Here is a 13,873-nt window from a genome sequence, read left to right on the forward strand (position 1 = left end):
AAATCCAAAACGATGCCAAAGCTGCTGCGTTCAAGTATTGCACGGTATATTACCTACATGAATTGATTACGCTGCTCCCCATGTCCTCAAGTGATCAGTCTCAGAGATTTCATCCATAAATAGTTGGTAAAAAGCTGTGATTTATTGTAAAATTTATCTGCATTTATACCATAGCTCCTTCATAGTACAAGTCTGCCCCTTTTGGCTTTTTTTTCCCTGTGGAAAAGCACTGTGGCCTTAGTGGTACTGCTAGCAACATTCCTTATCCCAGCTCACTGTCAAGAAAAGGAAAGAAACAAATGTCCCTCCATATCTGTAACACTGATTCTCTTGTATGCAAAACCTGCGCCCCCTGGAGTTTCTTCTATTTCACATTCTACTCCTTTTATTTTATCATTTTCATTGTGCTGACATTGTAAACAAAAAAAAAAAAAAAAAAACCTGTACTGAATGTTTCTACACTGCACAGATTTTGTAGGGCGCATCTAAACAAATAGCATGTGAAACACATGCACACTTCCTCTCTTGTGCATACAGTCATATTGTCTTAGTTGCAGTCTGAAATAAAGTAGCGTGCAAAAGGTTAGTTCAAAGGCTTATGTATCTTACAGTTACATGTGAATCCTCCTTTCAGACGATCCAAAGGCTCTAACAGGGGGCTACAGCCTATCACTCTAAACGCAAAGGAGAATCATTATCGGACTGAATCACGTGGAGAAGCATGGGTAGGGCTATCCTAATTAGAAAGGTACAGCGGTGGTGAGCTTGCAGAGCCTACTGCGTGCAACTTGATTGGCAAATTTCAGCAGTGTGTAGGGTCCTCCAGGTTCAGGTTTCCCGAACAATCCTCCAGGGCTGTTAAGAAACAGAAAATTGCTTTTACAGTATTTAAACAACGCTGTTGACAACAAACTAAATCATAAAGCCTGCTATTCTCTTGCAAATACTGCTAGAAGACAGTGTACTGCATGACAGACAAAACAGATGGTTCTAGATAAGACACAAATACCAAATTAAATCTTCATTAAATCTTTCTACTGCAGTATTTTTTTTCATGCAACATGTTAGGAGCTAACAACAAGTACTACAGTCTAAGTATGATGCAATCAGAGGATGAAGACAGAACAAAGACCATCAGGGCTGAAATGGTACAGTCGTCTCTGCATGTGCATGTCTGTCTCCCAAAGCTCATCAGCTCAAAGACGTGGTGGAGAAAATCCAATAGATTTTGATTTGGAAATTAGAAGTCTTCCACAAACACTAGCTATCAGAGACAGAAAAATATTTTGCCACTCTAAAGCAAGAAGAAAATCCTATTACATATGCCCAGGTTCAAGAGCATCACCATTACCACCTGGGTGCAACCAAGTTCAACTCCTAACATAAATTTTATGGTTTATCCAATATGCAGAAATCTGTAGTAGACTTACATTGTTGGTTTCTTTTGTCCCCAGCATTTCTGAGAGGCAAACATACAGGACAGTCATGTCTCGTACAGTTCTTCCAGTGCGAGATGATTTGTCGGGAAGATGCGCAGTGTGCCACTGAGGAAGGGAAGGGAAAGGAAAACCTTTACAAACTACTGCCAGCATCTGCACATGGTCGATACAATCTGGATACGGAGCAACTACTTCTCTTGGGCCACATCTATATTGCAGTTCAGTAAAGGATTACTTTAAATAGTTCGGTACTAACTAGCCCTGAAAATGTAGCTAGACTCCTTCCAACACTATTAGCTCAATTAAAGCTTGCTTCGAAGCTCCACGTTATGCATCCAAGCCTAGCTCAGAGGATAACACCATGCACATCACGGACTGGACAGATGGAATCAAGCAATTACGATGCCAGCCACTGGCACAACCCAGATGAGGGAGGGTAACAACAAGATAGCACACATTTTCTTTGGCTACTAGGGTAGACTTAAGAGTTCATCGGTGCCAGAAGCAGCTGAACTCCTGGCTAGCTACTGCTTGAGATTTCTCCCTTCCGTTCAGAGGAAACAGACTCCTGCTAGCCTGCTAGCAGATTGCTCCTTTGCGTCCGCCCTTATCAGAAGGCGGCATCCAAAAGGTCTACCAGCGAGTTACAAAGCTCAGCAAAACATCTTAATTCATTTCTTTGCGTTATCTTACCTTAACTTGCCTAAACTTTAAGGCTCAGAAGTTTATCATACGCATTCCTAAGGGGACAGACAGCTTAAAAAATAGAAAAGCAATTTCCCAAGCTGCTCACTTGTTCTCTCTTACTAGCAGCCTTTTCGGTCTTGCAAAGGTTGACGTCTACATAATCATTCCTTCACTTACCCTGGCAGGATTTGCCAGCCTGACAATGTGTCATGTGGTTCAGGACATTCTTCATGGTTCGGCAATGAGGGAGGTTGCACTGTCGCACCTCACCGTTGGCCTGCTCTCGCTGCTGACACTTGTGAGCACGTAAAAGGAGAACTAATTGCTGCTGGATGAGCTTGCGTTTTTCCGGATCCGCTGTTGGGGCTCCAGACCCCATTCCTTGTGAAGCTGCTGGCCTCATCCCATTTGCACCTAGAAAACACTTAGTAACTAAGCTGGTTGTTTAATACTTGCAAGAACAGCAATTGCTCAGCAATAACAAGGGTCTAGACTTTCAAGTACTTTGATTTTTGTGGAAGGAGTTTAATTACTCTCTGCTCTCTTTACCACTTCTCCCTTCCTTTTACCAAATTAAAGTCTGAGGCACAACACTGGTGACCTCCAAGTGAAGCACCATGCAGTATTACTCTTCTGCATGCCTTCCTGAACTTCTCAAACATGCATTTCAGCCTCCCTCAGCCCTCATTCTTTCCCTCTCGCACAGGAGAACAGGCAGGCAGCGCAGTACCTTGCTCAGAGCTACTATCAGAGCCGAGCTAACAACAAGTACTACAGTCTAAGTATGATGCAATCAGAGGATGAAGACAGAACAAAGACCATCAGGGCTGAAATGGTACAGTCGTCTCTGCATGTGCATGTCTGTCTCCCGAAGCTCATCAGCTCAAAGACGTGGTGGAGAAAATCCAATAGATTTTGATTTGGAAATTAGAAGTCTTCCACAAACGCTAGCTATCAGAGACAGAAAAATATTTTGCCACTCTAAAGCAAGAAGAAAATCCTATTACATATTCCCAGGTTCAAGAGCATCACCATTACCGCCTGGGTGCAACCAAGTTCAACTCCTAACATGAATTTTATGGTTTATCCAATATGCAGAAATTTGTAGTAGACTTACATTGTTGGTTTCTTTTGTCCCCAGCATTTCTGAGAGGCAAACATATAGGACAGTCATGTCTCGTACAGTTCTTCCAGTGCGAGATGATTTGTCGGGAAGACGCGCAGTGTGCCACTGAGGAAGGGAAGGGAAAGGAAAACCTTTACAAACTACTGCCAGCATCTGCACATGGTCGATACAATCTGGATACGGAGCAACTACTTCTCTTGGGCCACACATCTATAACACAGTTCAGTAAAGGATTACTTTAAATAGTTCAGTACTAACTAGCCCTGAAAATGTAGCTAGACTCCTTCCAACACTATTAGCTCAATTAAAGCTTGCTTCAAACCTCCACGTTATGCATCCAAGCCTAGCTCAGAGGATAACACCATGCACATCACGGACTGGACAGATGGAATCAAGCAATTACGATGCCAGCCACTGGCACAACCCAGATGAGGGAGGGTAACAACAAGATAGCACACATTTTCTTTGGCTACTAGGGTAGACTTAAGAGTTCATCGGTGCCAGAAGCAGCTGAACTCCTGGCTAGCTACTGCTTGAGATTTCTCCCTTCCGTTTAGAGGAAACAGACTCCTGCTAGCCTGCTAGCAGATTGCTCCTTTGCGTCCGCCCTTATCAGAAGGAGGCATCCAAAAGGTCTACCAGCGAGTTACAAAGCTCAGCAAAACATCTTAATTCATTTCTTTGCGTTATCTTACCTTAACTTGCCTAAACTTTAAGACTCAGAAGTTTATCATATGCATTCCTAAGGGGACAGACAGCTTAAAAAATAGAAAATCAATTTCCCAAGCTGCTCACTTGTTCTCTCTTACTAGCAGCCTTTTCGGTCTTGCAAAGGTTGACGTCTACATAATCACTCCTTCACTTACCCTGGCAGGATTTGCCAGCCTGACAATGTGTCATGTGGTTCAGGACATTCTTCATGGTTCGGCAATGAGGGAGGTTGCACTGTCGCACCTCACCGTTGGCCTGCTCTCGCTGCTGACACTTGTGAGCACGTAAAAGGAGAACTAATTGCTGCTGGATGAGCTTGCGTTTTTCCGGATCCGCTGTTGGGGCTCCAGACCCCATTCCTTGTGAAGCTGCTGGCCTCATCCCATTTGCACCTAGAAAACGTAAGTATTAAACAACCAGCTTAGTTACTAAGCAAGAACAACAATTGCTCAGCAATAACAAGGGTCTAGACTTTCAAGTACTTTGATTTTTGTGGAAGGAGTTTAATTACTCTCTGCTCTCTTTACCACTTCTCCCTTCCTTTTACCAAATTAAAGTCTGAGGCACAACACTGGTGACCTCCAAGTGAAGCACCATGCAGTATTACTCTTCTGCACGCCTTCCTGAACTTCTCAAACATGCATTTCAGCCTCCCTCAGCCCTCATTCTTTCCCTCTCGCACAGGAGAACAGGCAGGCAGTGCAGTACCTGGCTCAGAGCCGTTGTCTTCTGTGATCCGCCCCGCGAGTGGCTGGTGCACAGGGGAGGTCGGCAGCTCTCCAGCCTCCCGGTCCACCACCTCATCATCGCTGGACTCGTCCAGGCAGGAGCTGCTGTCGCTGCCCACGCTGCTGTTGTAGCTCCGGAAGCTGTCGTAACCCCCAAAGATGTCCAAGTCGTCATCCTCCTCTTCCTCCTCACCTTCCTCCTCCATCCGCTCCAAAGATGAGGTCTTGTGGCATAAGGAAGACACCACCTGACAAAAGAACCAGTCTGCTTTAAAACCGGACATTTTACGCCAAACCCCACAACAGATGTGCCTTCACTGCTGGGGAGCCTTCTGGGCCAGGGAGAAGCCTTGGACTGAGCAAGGAATCCACATCCCCGAATTCAGAAGTCTGAATCCCTAGCAGGAAACCTATTCCCCCTGCAGCGGGCTCCTTCACAGGTAGTTCTTTCACATGCTGCATTTTGCTTTCCAAGAGCAAACAAACCGCCACAGAGCTGCAGCTTCAGAGGGAAAAAAGAACTCGGGGAACTACAGAGGCATGCTGACAGAGAGGAGACTGCGTCCCTCCAGGCTCTGTCTCTCCCAACAAGTGCACGGCAGCACAGACGCCATCAGCGCCGAAGTCACCTCAAGCTTCCAGCACAGCGTACCAAGCCGCACGCCCTGGCCACCACAGCTCACAAGACCAGCGCAGCCTGGATGTCCGCAGGACAAACTCGACCCTGGAGAAAGTTCGCGTTCTTTGGAAACCACAAAAGCCCAGAGCCGACCTCGGTTCAGAAGCTGTATCGGCACGGCCACGGAACGGCTTTTGTAAAGAGTCCTTCCCTACAACCAGGTGTTTCTACACCTAGAGAGCTTCACGAGCTCTTCACGCTACTGCAGCTAGCCAGCGACAGGTCCCACCCTGCTACAGCAAGAGAGCAGAGAGGCAGGGACGGAAGGGGAGGAAGAGGAGCCCAGCGACTGGTCCTCAGACCAGGAAAGTCTTGAACCAGGCCGGAAATAAGAGCAAAAGAAGCTGGGAAAAGGCGTTAGCCGTTGAAAAGGGCAGCAAGAAGCCAGCATCGGCACGGGGAGACGGCACGGGAAGGCAGAGTAGAACTGCAAGGTGAGGCGCCAGGGGACAGCCGTTCATCCAACGCCAAAGGATCGGCAGCAGGTCCGTCACCTTGCAGCGGTGAATCCCCTCAGCTCCTTGGCTCCTGAGCGTTATTGGAGACACGAACAGAGAGATAAGCCTTCACCCCCTGCTCTCCCCCTGCACGCTCCCCGGCTCGCGCACCACACGAGCCCGAGCCGCCCGGCTTGCTGACCGCTCTCCTCCGAGCCCGCGCCCTCAGCCAGCGTCCCCGACGCCTAAAACCGCTCGGCAGCCGCGGGGCAGCTCGCCCGCCTCCTCCCCAGCCCTTCCTGCGGCCTCGCCTCCCTCCGGCCCGCAGGAGCCCCGACGCCGCGGCCCGGCCCCCGCCCCCCCGGCGCTTCAGGGCTTCTCCCGGAGGAGCGGGAGCCCCTCGCTCCGTCCCGCTGCCCCCACGGCCCCGGCCCGCCGCTCACCTCCCCGGCCCGCTCCCGCTCCATGGCCGCCAGCCCGCCTCACCCCGCGGAGCGCCTCCCTCCCCCGGCCGCGGGCGGAGGAAATGGAGCCCGGGAGCCCCGGGGCTGCTCCCGCCGCGGGGCGCCATGGGCACTGTAGTTCGCCTTCCGCCGGGGGGGCGCCGCCATGACGGCCGGCGCCGTGCAAATGGCGACGAGCGGGAGGCCGCCGGGGGGGTTTGGTTCGCCCGCCCGCAGGGGCTTTCCCGAGTTTGGGTGTGCAGCAGCACTCGGATTTTGTACTGAGGCGTCAGAAGTGAAGGAGCAATCTCCAGCCATCAATCCTGTGGCACTCCCTGTCCATCCCTCAGGCACGGCGACCGGGGCTTAGGTTTAACCCAGCCCTTTGTTACAGCTAACGCTCAACCAGGTCCCGAAGATGAGCAGGACATGTTATCCCCTTTCTGAAAACCCCATCATACAGCTGGTAACACAAGCACCCAAACGGCTGACACGCTGCATCCTGACGCACACTCACACCCCACTGCAGCCTGGCTGCATCCCTGGGGCATTAAAAGGGATAAAAAGCACTAAAAAAGGGATAAAAGGCATCAAAAGCACCCGCAAGTCCCTCCGCTCTCTTGTTCTCTGCATTTTTCCTCTGCGGGCCCACGTGGATGTCCCTTCCTTCCCTTTGGAAGGTTCAGAGCATTCAGTGGCCCTGCGGTGGCATTAGCGCTTGTCCACCTCCTCCCTAGGAAATGAAAATCCAAAACGATGCCAAAGCTGCTGCGTTCAAGTATTGCACGGTATATTACCTACATGAATTGATTACGCTGCTCCCCATGTCCTCAAGTGATCAGTCTCAGAGATTTCATCCATAAATAGTTGGTAAAAAGCTGTGATTTATTGTAAAATTTATCTGCATTTATACCATAGCTCCTTCATAGTACAAGTCTGCCCCTTTTGGCTTTTTTTTCCCTGTGGAAAAGCACTGTGGCCTTAGTGGTACTGCTAGCAACATTCCTTATCCCAGCTCACTGTCAAGAAAAGGAAGGAACAAATGTCCCTCCATATCTGTAACACTGATTCTCTTGTATGCAAAACCTGCGCCCCCTGGAGTTTCTTCTATTTCACATTCTACTCCTTTTATTTTATCATTTTCATTGTGCTGACATTGTAAACAAAAAAAAAAAAAAAAAAAACCTGTACTGAATGTTTCTACACTGCACAGATTTTGTAGGGCGCATCTAAACAAATTGCATGTGAAACACATGCACACTTCCTCTCTTGTGCATACAGTCATATTGTCTTAGTTGCAGTCTGAAATAAAGTAGCGTGCAAAAGGTTAGTTCAAAGGCTTATGTATATTACAGCTACATGTGAATCCTCCTTTCAGACGATCCAAAGGCTCTAACAGGGGGCTACAGCCTATCACTCTAAACGCAAAGGAGAATCATTATCGGACTGAATCACGTGGAGAAGCATGGGTAGGGCTATCCTAATTAGAAAGGTACAGCGGTGGTGAGCTTGCAGAGCCTACTGCGTGCAACTTGATTGGCAAATTTCAGCAGTGTGTAGGGTCCTCCAGGTTCAGGTTTCCCGAACAATCCTCCAGGGCTGTTAAGAAACAGAAAATTGCTTTTACAGTATTTAAACAACGCTGTTGACAACAAACTAAATCATAAAGCCTGCTATTCTCTTGCAAATACTGCTAGAAGACAGTGTACTGCATGACAGACAAAACAGATGGTTCTAGATAAGACACAAATACCAAATTAAATCTTCATTAAATCTTTCTACTGCAGTATTTTTTTTCATGCAACATGTTAGGAGCTAACAACAAGTACTACAGTCTAAGTATGATGCAATCAGAGGATGAAGACAGAACAAAGACCATCAGGGCTGAAATGGTACAGTCGTCTCTGCATGTGCATGTCTGTCTCCCAAAGCTCATCAGCTCAGAGACGTGGTGGAGAAAATCCAATAGATTTTGATTTGGAAATTAGAAGTCTTCCACAAACACTAGCTATCAGAGACAGAAAAATATTTTGCCACTCTAAAGCAAGAAGAAAATCCTATTACATATTCCCAGGTTCAAGAGCATCACCATTACCACCTGGGTGCAACCAAGTTCAACTCCTAACATAAATTTTATGGTTTATCCAATATGCAGAAATCTGTAGTAGACTTACATTGTTGGTTTCTTTTGTCCCCAGCATTTCTGAGAGGCAAACATACAGGACAGTCATGTCTCGTACAGTTCTTCCAGTGCGAGATGATTTGTCGGGAAGACGCGCAGTGTGCCACTGAGGAAGGGAAGGGAAAGGAAAACCTTTACAAACTACTGCCAGCATCTGCACATGGTCGATACAATCTGGATACGGAGCAACTACTTCTCTTGGGCCACACATCTATAACACAGTTCAGTAAAGGATTACTTTAAATAGTTCAGTACTAACTAGCCCTGAAAATGTAGCTAGACTCCTTCCAACACTATTAGCTCAATTAAAGCTTGCTTCAAACCTCCACGTTATGCATCCAAGCCTAGCTCAGAGGATAACACCATGCACATCACGGACTGGACAGATGGAATCAAGCAATTACGATGCCAGCCACTGGCACAACCCAGATGAGGGAGGGTAACAACAAGATAGCACACATTTTCTTTGGCTACTAGGGTAGACTTAAGAGTTCATCGGTGCCAGAAGCAGCTGAACTCCTGGCTAGCTACTGCTTGAGATTTCTCCCTTCCGTTCAGAGGAAACAGACTCCTGCTAGCCTGCTAGCAGATTGCTCCTTTGCGTCCGCCCTTATCAGAAGGCGGCATCCAAAAGGTCTACCAGCGAGTTACAAAGCTCAGCAAAACATCTTAATTCATTTCTTTGCGTTATCTTACCTTAACTTGCCTAAACTTTAAGGCTCAGAAGTTTATCATACGCATTCCTAAGGGGACAGACAGCTTAAAAAATAGAAAAGCAATTTCCCAAGCTGCTCACTTGTTCTCTCTTACTAGCAGCCTTTTCGGTCTTGCAAAGGTTGACGTCTACATAATCATTCCTTCACTTACCCTGGCAGGATTTGCCAGCCTGACAATGTGTCATGTGGTTCAGGACATTCTTCATGGTTCGGCAATGAGGGAGGTTGCACTGTCGCACCTCACCGTTGGCCTGCTCTCGCTGCTGACACTTGTGAGCACGTAAAAGGAGAACTAATTGCTGCTGGATGAGCTTGCGTTTTTCCGGATCCGCTGTTGGGGCTCCAGACCCCATTCCTTGTGAAGCTGCTGGCCTCATCCCATTTGCACCTAGAAAACACTTAGTAACTAAGCTGGTTGTTTAATACTTGCAAGAACAGCAATTGCTCAGCAATAACAAGGGTCTAGACTTTCAAGTACTTTGATTTTTGTGGAAGGAGTTTAATTACTCTCTGCTCTCTTTACCACTTCTCCCTTCCTTTTACCAAATTAAAGTCTGAGGCACAACACTGGTGACCTCCAAGTGAAGCACCATGCAGTATTACTCTTCTGCACGCCTTCCTGAACTTCTCAAACATGCATTTCAGCCTCCCTCAGCCCTCATTCTTTCCCTCTCGCACAGGAGAACAGGCAGGCAGCGCAGTACCTTGCTCAGAGCTACTATCAGAGCCGAGCTAACAACAAGTACTACAGTCTAAGTATGATGCAATCAGAGGATGAAGACAGAACAAAGACCATCAGGGCTGAAATGGTACAGTCGTCTCTGCATGTGCATGTCTGTCTCCCAAAGCTCATCAGCTCAAAGACGTGGTGGAGAAAATCCAGTAGATTTTGATTTGGAAATTAGAAGTCTTCCACAAACGCTAGCTATCAGAGACAGAAAAATATTTTGCCACTCTAAAGCAAGAAGAAAATCCTATTACATATTCCCAGGTTCAAGAGCATCACCATTACCGCCTGGGTGCAACCAAGTTCAACTCCTAACATGAATTTTATGGTTTATCCAATATGCAGAAATTTGTAGTAGACTTACATTGTTGGTTTCTTTTGTCCCCAGCATTTCTGAGAGGCAAACATATAGGACAGTCATGTCTCGTACAGTTCTTCCAGTGCGAGATGATTTGTCGGGAAGACGCGCAGTGTGCCACTGAGGAAGGGAAGGGAAAGGAAAACCTTTACAAACTACTGCCAGCATCTGCACATGGTCGATACAATCTGGATACGGAGCAACTACTTCTCTTGGGCCACACATCTATAACACAGTTCAGTAAAGGATTACTTTAAATAGTTCAGTACTAACTAGCCCTGAAAATGTAGCTAGACTCCTTCCAACACTATTAGCTCAATTAAAGCTTGCTTCAAACCTCCACGTTATGCATCCAAGCCTAGCTCAGAGGATAACACCATGCACATCACGGACTGGACAGATGGAATCAAGCAATTACGATGCCAGCCACTGGCACAACCCAGATGAGGGAGGGTAACAACAAGATAGCACACATTTTCTTTGGCTACTAGGGTAGACTTAAGAGTTCATCGGTGCCAGAAGCAGCTGAACTCCTGGCTAGCTACTGCTTGAGATTTCTCCCTTCCGTTTAGAGGAAACAGACTCCTGCTAGCCTGCTAGCAGATTGCTCCTTTGCGTCCGCCCTTATCAGAAGGAGGCATCCAAAAGGTCTACCAGCGAGTTACAAAGCTCAGCAAAACATCTTAATTCATTTCTTTGCGTTATCTTACCTTAACTTGCCTAAACTTTAAGACTCAGAAGTTTATCATATGCATTCCTAAGGGGACAGACAGCTTAAAAAATAGAAAATCAATTTCCCAAGCTGCTCACTTGTTCTCTCTTACTAGCAGCCTTTTCGGTCTTGCAAAGGTTGACGTCTACATAATCACTCCTTCACTTACCCTGGCAGGATTTGCCAGCCTGACAATGTGTCATGTGGTTCAGGACATTCTTCATGGTTCGGCAATGAGGGAGGTTGCACTGTCGCACCTCACCGTTGGCCTGCTCTCGCTGCTGACACTTGTGAGCACGTAAAAGGAGAACTAATTGCTGCTGGATGAGCTTGCGTTTTTCCGGATCCGCTGTTGGGGCTCCAGACCCCATTCCTTGTGAAGCTGCTGGCCTCATCCCATTTGCACCTAGAAAACGTAAGTATTAAACAACCAGCTTAGTTACTAAGCAAGAACAACAATTGCTCAGCAATAACAAGGGTCTAGACTTTCAAGTACTTTGATTTTTGTGGAAGGAGTTTAATTACTCTCTGCTCTCTTTACCACTTCTCCCTTCCTTTTACCAAATTAAAGTCTGAGGCACAACACTGGTGACCTCCAAGTGAAGCACCATGCAGTATTACTCTTCTGCACGCCTTCCTGAACTTCTCAAACATGCATTTCAGCCTCCCTCAGCCCTCATTCTTTCCCTCTCGCACAGGAGAACAGGCAGGCAGTGCAGTACCTGGCTCAGAGCCGTTGTCTTCTGTGATCCGCCCCGCGAGTGGCTGGTGCACAGGGGAGGTCGGCAGCTCTCCAGCCTCCCGGTCCACCACCTCATCATCGCTGGACTCGTCCAGGCAGGAGCTGCTGTCGCTGCCCACGCTGCTGTTGTAGCTCCGGAAGCTGTCGTAACCCCCAAAGATGTCCAAGTCGTCATCCTCCTCTTCCTCCTCACCTTCCTCCTCCATCCGCTCCAAAGATGAGGTCTTGTGGCATAAGGAAGACACCACCTGACAAAAGAACCAGTCTGCTTTAAAACCGGACATTTTACGCCAAACCCCACAACAGATGTGCCTTCACTGCTGGGGAGCCTTCTGGGCCAGGGAGAAGCCTTGGACTGAGCAAGGAATCCACATCCCCGAATTCAGAAGTCTGAATCCCTAGCAGGAAACCTATTCCCCCTGCAGCGGGCTCCTTCACAGGTAGTTCTTTCACATGCTGCATTTTGCTTTCCAAGAGCAAACAAACCGCCACAGAGCTGCAGCTTCAGAGGGAAAAAAGAACTCGGGGAACTACAGAGGCATGCTGACAGAGAGGAGACTGCGTCCCTCCAGGCTCTGTCTCTCCCAACAAGTGCACGGCAGCACAGACGCCATCAGCGCCGAAGTCACCTCAAGCTTCCAGCACAGCGTACCAAGCCGCACGCCCTGGCCACCACACAAGACCACAAGACCAGCGCAGCCTGGATGTCCGCAGGACAAACTCGACCCTGGAGAAAGTTCGCGTTCTTTGGAAACCACAAAAGCCCAGAGCCGACCTCGGTTCAGAAGCTGTATCGGCACGGCCACGGAACGGCTTTTGTAAAGAGTCCTTCCCTACAACCAGGTGTTTCTACACCTAGAGAGCTTCACGAGCTCTTCACGCTACTGCAGCCAGCCAGCGACAGGTCCCACCCTGCTACAGCAAGAGAGCAGAGAGGCAGGGACGGAAGGGGAGGAAGAGGAGCCCAGCGACTGGTCCTCAGACCAGGAAAGTCTTGAACCAGGCCGGAAATAAGAGCGAAAGAAGCTGGGAAAAGGCGTTAGCCGTTGAAAAGGGCAGCAAGAAGCCAGCATCGGCACGGGGAGACGGCACGGGAAGGCAGAGTAGAACTGCAAGGTGAGGCGCCAGGGGACAGCCGTTCATCCAACGCCAAAGGATCGGCAGCAGGTCCGTCACCTTGCAGCGGTGAATCCCCTCAGCTCCTTGGCTCCTGAGCGTTATTGGAGACACGAACAGAGAGATAAGCCTTCACCCCCTGCTCTCCCCCTGCACGCTCCCCGGCTCGCGCACCACACGAGCCCGAGCCGCCCGGCTTGCTGACCGCTCTCCTCCGAGCCCGCGCCCTCAGCCAGCGTCCCCGACGCCTAAAACCGCTCGGCAGCCGCGGGGCAGCTCGCCCGCCTCCTCCCCAGCCCTTCCTGCGGCCTCGCCTCCCTCCGGCCCGCAGGAGCCCCGACGCCGCGGCCCGGCCCCCGCCCCCCCGGCGCTTCAGGGCTTCTCCCGGAGGAGCGGGAGCCCCTCGCTCCGTCCCGCTGCCCCCACGGCCCCGGCCCGCCGCTCACCTCCCCGGCCCGCTCCCGCTCCATGGCCGCCAGCCCGCCTCACCCCGCGGAGCGCCTCCCTCCCCCGGCCGCGGGCGGAGGAAATGGAGCCCGGGAGCCCCGGGGCTGCTCCCGCCGCGGGGCGCCATGGGCACTGTAGTTCGCCTTCCGCCGGGGGGGCGCCGCCATGACGGCCGGCGCCGTGCAAATGGCGACGAGCGGGAGGCCGCCGGGGGGGTTTGGTTCGCCCGCCCGCAGGGGCTTTCCCGAGTTTGGGTGTGCAGCAGCACTCGGATTTTGTACTGAGGCGTCAGAAGTGAAGGAGCAATCTCCAGCCATCAATCCTGTGGCACTCCCTATCCATCCCTCTGGCACGGCGACCGGGGTTTAGGTTTAACCCAGCCCTTTGTTACAGCTAACGCTCAACCAGGTCCCGAAGATGAGCAGGACGTGTTATCCCCTTTCTGAAAACCCCATCATACAGCTGGTAACACAAGCACCCAAACGGCTGACACGCTGCATCCTGACGCACACTCACACCCCACTGCAGCCTGGCTGCATCCCTGGGGCATTAAAAGGGATAAAAAGCACTAAAAAAGGGATAAAAGGCATCAAAAGCACCCGCAAGTCCCTCCGCTCTCTTGT

The 13,873-nt window shown here is 49.6% G+C and overlaps 1 protein-coding gene across 4 annotated transcripts; it reads right to left on the minus strand.

Annotated features, from left to right (window-relative positions):
- Positions 1–120: 120 nt before the first annotated feature.
- Positions 121–13,432, minus strand: LOC310896205 (uncharacterized protein). 4 transcript variants are annotated; one of them, XM_083828237.1, is made up of 12 exons: positions 13,293–13,432; positions 12,864–12,897; positions 11,668–11,935; positions 11,115–11,351; positions 10,240–10,353; positions 9,300–9,536; positions 8,425–8,538; positions 4,119–4,355; positions 3,244–3,357; positions 2,304–2,540; positions 1,431–1,544; positions 121–855 (listed from the first exon to the last, which is right to left on the minus strand). In XM_083828237.1, exons 1-12 carry the CDS (start codon positions 13,415–13,417, stop codon positions 803–805), a joined length of 1,884 nt encoding a protein of 627 aa, XP_083684363.1. In that variant the 5' UTR covers positions 13,418–13,432; the 3' UTR covers positions 121–802. The 4 variants fall into 4 exon arrangements, with proteins under 4 accessions (XP_083684363.1, XP_083684364.1, XP_083684365.1 ...); XM_083828238.1 differs by lacking the exon at positions 12,864–12,897 and having other exon boundaries at positions 13,250–13,404; XM_083828239.1 differs by lacking the exons at positions 12,864–12,897; positions 13,293–13,432 and adding an exon at positions 12,340–12,838.
- Between the last annotated feature and the right edge of the window lie 441 nt (positions 13,433–13,873).

Source organism: Anser anser, assembly GCF_964211835.1.
Source record: "Anser anser genome assembly, chromosome: 1".
Classification (NCBI taxonomy): Eukaryota; Metazoa; Chordata; class Aves; order Anseriformes; family Anatidae; genus Anser; species Anser anser.